This window comes from Chiloscyllium plagiosum, chromosome 18, assembly GCF_004010195.1.
Source record: "Chiloscyllium plagiosum isolate BGI_BamShark_2017 chromosome 18, ASM401019v2, whole genome shotgun sequence".
In the NCBI taxonomy this organism is placed as follows: domain Eukaryota; kingdom Metazoa; phylum Chordata; class Chondrichthyes; order Orectolobiformes; family Hemiscylliidae; genus Chiloscyllium; species Chiloscyllium plagiosum.
The window spans coordinates 1,547,175-1,553,892 of record NC_057727.1 but is presented as its reverse complement, the minus strand read 5'-3'; the positions used below and the strand labels follow the sequence as shown (position 1 = coordinate 1,553,892).

General features: G+C 44.7%; 1 protein-coding gene across 1 annotated transcript in view; it reads left to right on the top strand.

Annotated features, from left to right (window-relative positions):
* The window catches only part of uroc1 (urocanate hydratase 1), a 76,390-nt gene that overhangs the window by 16,776 nt on the left and 52,896 nt on the right, over positions 1 to 6,718 (top strand). Inside the window, exon 7 of the mRNA XM_043708614.1 lies at positions 3,836 to 3,899. Within this exon, the coding sequence (XP_043564549.1) occupies positions 3,836 to 3,899 (64 nt within the window). The remainder of the gene's footprint in view (positions 1 to 3,835; positions 3,900 to 6,718) is intronic.

Sequence of the window (6,718 nt, the reverse complement as noted above, 5' to 3'; positions counted from 1 at the left end):
GTCGACCATGTCGGGGGGGAAATTGCGGTCCTTGAAGAAGGAGGCCATCTGTGTTGTACGTATTTTGAAATGGTCCTCCTGGGAGCAGATGCGGCGGAGACGAAGGAATTGGGAGAATGGGATGGCGTTTTTACAGGGGGCAGGATGGGAGGAGGTGTAGTCCAGGTAGCTGTGGGAGTCGGTTGGTTTGTAGTAGATGTCCGTGTTGATTCGGTCGCCTGAGATCAGATTGGGTGATCAATTCCATGCAGGAATAATAGGGCAGTTATGGCAGGGGATTTTAACTTTTCAAACGTAGACTGAGACTGCCATAGTGTTAAGGGTTTAGATGGAGAGGAACTTGATAAGTGTGTACAGGAAAATGTTCTGATTCAGTGTGTGGATGTACCCACTAGAGAAGGTGCAAAACTTGATCTACTCTTGAGAAATAAGGAAGGGCAGGTGACTGAGGTGTCAGTGGGGGAGCACTTTGGGGCCAGCGACCATAATTCTACTGGTTTTAAAATAGTGATGGAAAAGGATAGACCTGACCTAAAAGTTGAAGTCCTAATTGGAGCAAGGCTGACTTTGACTGGGGGCAGTGACGGCTGGAAAATGGGAAGCCTTCGAAAATGAGATAACAAGAATCCAGAGAAAGTATATTCCTGTTAGGGTGAAAGGAAGTCTGGTAGGTATACGGAATGCTGGATGACTAAAGAAATTGAGGGTTTGGTTAAGAAAAAGAAGGAAGCATATGTCAGGTACGGACAGGATAGATCGAGTGAATCCTTTAAGAGAGTGATCAGGGAGAAGGCAAGGCCGATCAGGGATAGCATAGGGAACTTGTGCATGGAGTCTGAGCAGATAGGGGAAGCCTTAAATGAGTTTTTTGCTTCAGTTTTCTCTAAGGAAAGGGACCTTGTTGTGAATGAAAACTTTGAGGAGCTGGGATATAGGCTTGACCAGATCAAGATTGATAAAGTTGATGTGCTGAAATTTTGGAAAATATTAACATTGATAAGTCCCCAGGGCCAGACCAGATTTATCCTCGGCTGCTCCAGGAAGTGAGAAACAGGGTTGCTAAGCCGCTGGTGAAGATCTTTGCCTCCTCACTCTCCACGGGAGTCATACCAGAGAATTGGAAGGAGGGGAATGTTGTTCCTCTTTCAAGAAGGGTAATAGGGAAATCCCTGCCAATTACAGACCAGTTGGTCTTACGTGTGTGGTCAGCAAAGGTTTGGAAAGAATTCTGAGGGATAGATCTATGACTATTTGGCAAAGAATAGCGTGATTAAAGGCAGTCAGCATGGCTTTGTGAGGGGCAGGTCATGCCTCACAAACCTTATTGAGTTCTTTGAGGAGGTGACAAGACAGGTTAATGAAGGTCGAGCAGTGGATATGGTATATATGGACTTCAGCAAGGCATTTGATAAGGTATCCCATGGTAGGCTCATCCATAAAGTCAGGAAGTATGGGATACCTGGAGATTTGGCTATCTGGATTCAGAATTGGCTAGCTGAGAGAAGGCAGAGAGTGGTTGCAGATGGAAAGTATTCTGCCTGGAGGTCAGTGTTGAGTGGGGTCCCGCAGGGCTCTGTTTTTGGGCCTCTTCTCTTTGTAGTTTTTTTCAGGACTTGGATGAGGACGTTGAGGGGTTTGTTAGTAAAGTTGCAAATGATAGTATCGAGGGCTACTGCAGGCTGCAGCATGACATTGACAGGATGAAGAGCTGGTCTGAGAGATGGCAGATGGATAAATACAAAGTGATGCATTTTGGAAGGTCGAACTTAATGCTGAATGTAGGATTAAAGACAAGATTCTTGGCAGAGTGGAGGAACAGAGGGATCTGGGTGTGCAAGTACATAGATCCCTCAAAGTTGTCATCCAAGTGGATAGGGTTGTTAAGAAAGCATATGGTGTTTTGGCATTCATTAACAGGGTGACCGAGTTTAAGAGCCGCGAGGTTTTGCTGCAGCTCTACAAGTCCCTGGTGTGACCACACTTGGAATATTGTGTCCAGTTCTGGTCGCCCTACTATAGGAAGATACAGAGGCTTTGGAGAAGGTGCAAAGGAGGTTTACCAGGATGCTGCCTGGACTGGAGGGCTTGCCTTATGAAGAAAGATTGAGTAAGCTTGGACTTTTCTCTCTGAAGGAAAGAAGTCCTTTGGGTTTGGAGAAAGAAGTGTGACAAAATATTCCCAATATAAAAAAAATGGTGTTGAGAGATTAACAGCATTTTCTTCACTCACCTGAGGACCAGTGAGTGAAATTATGCTCAGATAGAATGTGAATCATTGTTTCTGATTTTTACTGTCAGAAGATTTCATAAACATTGGAATGGGATCCAACACACTGGAAACCCACCAGGTCATTCCGTGTTGAATGGAGAACGTGGATGGTTGTAAAACATGCTCATGTTAAATAAACACACAATGCTGGAAGAAATATCATTGAATCACAGACTGATGTATTTTATGTTTATTTATTGTTACTCATCTCACACTACTCCCAATAGCAGCTGATTACTTTATAGAAGATGGTCTAGAATGAGATTTTCATGGCTAAAGCCCCATCCAACACAATCCGGGAAAGAGAAATGAATCCAAGCAGAAAGAGTCACTATAGGGAGTCAGGCGACAGAAACAAGTGTGATGTCGCCAGGTGACGCAGGAGCAGCAAGGTACTCGTGATTTCTAACTAACCTGTTGGACTATAACCTGGTATCATGTGACTTCTGACTTTGTCCATCCCAGTCCAACACCGGCACCTCCACTTCATAAGAAGAAGCGAATTGGGAAGAATTAAATTCATTGAGTAATTGGAATGCCAGTAGCGTGTCAATAGTCAGTCCAAGACAAGTTGTGCCTGAAACTAATTCAGATCTGAGTCAGATGAAAGGGGAAATTCAATTGGAGATCAAGGTCAAAACCAGTGTTTGTTGGATAAAAGTCCCCCTCACTCCCAGGTCAGGACAAGCCGAAGTTCTTCCCCAAAGTATGAACATTTGAATCAAGAAAGGTCCCCAAGGAAGAGGAATCCAGTGGTTATTGATAAATTGATAATTGATAAGTTACGTGAAATTTTGAACATTGTGTAACTTATTCATTAAGGACAGAGGAGGGTAATAGTACCTTCTCAGGCCATTTGTATACATCATGTTGAGAACTGTGTCGATTGTGCCGGAGCTGCTCAGTGTTTTCGTTAGTCCTGCAAAAAGGTCATCCCACCTACACCACATGGACTGCCGCAGTTCAAGAGAGTTACTCAGTGGCACCTTATCAAGGGTAACTGGGCCCTCCCCATGATGCCCACAATCCCATGAATACAAGTTATGGTCATGTAGGAAATGCAGCAATTAATATGTGCATTGGAAGATCCCACACTCAGTAGTGTGTTAAGTGGCCAGATGGTCTGTACTTTAAGGTATTGATTAAGGGTTAAATATTGACCTAGGAACAAGGTGGGCAGTGATGTTGTATTGTGGCCTTGGATGCTTCACCCTTTAGTTCCTTACCCAGCGGTGAGTCTGGGCTGCTGAGTTTCAGAAGGCAATCTCACATTGAGGAAATCACAGACCACACTCACACGCTACACAAGCAGGGAACTAGTTGCTGCCAGGAGTGAGACTAATGGGCAAGTCCTGTCCTAATCACACACACCCCCACCTTGACACAGGACCTGGGAATAAGGGGGTTGAGAGGGGTCAGGGTGGGGGCATGAGGGGTCTGCTGGGCTGCAGAACCCTCCCTGAGAACACACTGCCCCATTACCCCTCCAGCTCTCAGTACAGGCTTTCACTCTGAGGATGTGAACAATCCAATCCCTAATTCAGGAATTTGTTTGGTTTGTTTCAGGTACGGGCAGATGACAGCAGGAAGTTACTGTTACATTGGCCCACAGGGGATTGTGCATGGCACTGTGGTAATGTTGCTACTTCTTTACACATGAGTTTATTGATGAAACATTTGGCTAATTCTCCAAATACCTCCTTAAGAGGTTTGATGGGAGACTGTATTTGATAATTATTCCTGGAGAGCACTTTAAAATCCTTTCAGGGTACCAGATAGATCCCGTTACATTTGGTGTATTTTTCTCTATTGAAGGGGGTTCGTTAACTCGGTTAGAGAGCTGACAAGAGTTTGGGACAAATTAAAGCTAACAGCAGGGGGTTCAATCCCCCAGACTGGCTGCAGTAGGTCACAGAAATCCTGCCTGTTCACCATACCCTGAGGTCATGGAGTGGTTACCCCCAAACTATACATAGCCAATTGTCTCTCTCTAATCAAGAGAGATGACTAAAGTCCTGTTCTGGACCACGGCTCCTCACCATACCTCACTCTGTCAGTTTGTCTTGAGGTAAAATTCCAACTCCCTCACCCCTCAGAGAAACTCTTTCCCTGGAGCACGAGGGGGTGGAGACAGAACCCTGAAAATTTCATGCCGGCCTTTTCAGAGGGAATGTCGGGAAACACTTCCTCACATAGGAGCGGGAATCTGGAACACTCCCCAGAAAATCTCTGAAAAGCTGAGCTCAACTTTGAAACAAAATTTGAAAACAGGGGAATTGACAATGAAGGGTGGTGTGGGGGGGGGCGCTTATTGTTAAAACCCACCTGGTTCACACCATCCTTTAGGAAAGGCAACGTTACCTGTTTACCCACTCTGGGCCAATCCACACACCCTAAAGAGGTGGACACTTCACTGCACCTGGGGCTGAGCAGATTTATATCCACCGTGATTCAAGGCAAGGCTCACCGTCAGCCATCCAGGGCTGAGCAGTAAACACCAGCTTTGCCAACTGTGCCCAGAGTAACAAAAAAAGGTATTTATTATTCTCATTGTTGGGAACCAATGCTGGAGGGACTGAGAGGGTGAATATACTCACTGCCATCCACCTTGAGGGGTGACATGTGCAGGTATTGGCAACAACAGGTAGAAAGGGGGAACCCAACACTCACCCAGAACACGGGGTGTTGTCACTCCCAGAGCTTACTGATTGGTCAATGAAAAAAACTCTCTTCAGTCTAGACCAAAGCCTCTTGTTCCTTTTTGTAAAATCTGAATTGGTTTTCTATGAATTCTTGATTCTGTGAATGTTAAAACCGGGTACTGTGATTTTCCATTTTGATATTGCAACACCCCATTGAAAGGACAATTATAGCATGGGGTTGGATACAGATTAAAGCTCACTCTGTACTTTTAAACTCTAAGTAAAGCTCCCTCTACACTATCCCTCATCAAACACTCCCAGGGCAGGAACAGCACATGGTTAGATACAGAGTAAAGCTCTCTCTACACTGTCCTTCATTAAACACTCCCAGGGCAGGGATAGCTCTTGGTTAGATGTAGAGTAAAGCTCTCTCTACATTGTCCTCATCAAACACTCCCAGTTCAGTGACAGCACAGGGTTAGATACAGAGTAAAGCTTCCTCTACACTGTCCCTCATCAAACACTCCCAGGGCAGGGACAGCACGGGGTTAGGTACAGAGTAAAGCTCCCTCTGCACTGTTCCCAGTTCAGGTACAGCACTGGGTTAAAGTCAGAGTAAAGCTCCCTCTACTCTTTCAAGCTGAAGGTAAACCTTCAGAAACTAAGTTCTAAGGGTCACTGGACCTGAAATGTGAACTCTTCTTTCTCTCCACAGACCTGCTGAGTTTTTCCAGCAATTGCTATTTTTGATTCTGATTTCCAGTATCTGCCTTTCTTTGATTTTTTTTGTACGGATGAAGTGGTATTATTTGTGGGGCTGTTTATTAGAGACGCGTGTTGTTAAGTTGCTGATACATCTGTTTGTCTTTATTTCTGTGAGATGGCATTGTCTTCAGGGTTATTACATTGTGTGATCAAAGGGACAGCTGTTAATGAACGGGATATCCTTCCGGTGCTGCAGACTGTCACATTGCTGCTCTGTTACTGTCACTGAGCTGCTTTCTATCACCTTTTGTGAAACAAAGCCAGGCAATCTACACTGCAACCAGTCAGGTGAAAGTCAGTTATTAGACAGAGAAGTTATTGGAAGAACAGAAAATAATTAACCATTTAAGAAGGATGAGACTGAAAGTGAAAGGGAGTACTGATTGAGGTGATCAAATTGACAAGAGTCTCCCTATCGATAGAGCCTTGTATCACTTCAGATTGTCCCAAAGTCCTTTACAATGACTGAAGGACCTTTGAAATGTAACATTGCTGTAATATAGAAAACACAGTAACCAATTAGGATGTAGTAAGCTCCTGTAAAAGACCAGGCTATCTGTTTTAGAGATATTGACTGAGAGATAAAACGTGGCCAGAAATTGGAGAGAAATCTCGAGGTCTCCATCCAATACAGACCATGGTATCTTGTAGATCCACCTCAGGACAGCATATAGAGTTAGAGTCATAGATTCCTACAGCACGGAGACAGGCCCTTTGGCCCAAACTGGTCCATGCCGACCAAAATGCCCATCCACGCTAACCCCCATTTCCCTGCACCCTGCAACCCATATCCTTCTAAACCTTTCCTCTCCATGTATTGATCCAAATGCCTTTAAATGTTGTTAATGTACCTGCCTCAACCAAAATGCCCATCCACGCTAACCCCCATTTCCCTGCACCCTGCAACCCATATCCTTCTAATCCAAATGCCTTTAAATGTTGTTAATGTACCTGCCTCAACCACTTCCTCTGGGAGCTCATGCCATATGTGTACCACCCTCTGTGTAAAAACGTTGCTCCTCAGGGTCCATTTTATTCTTTC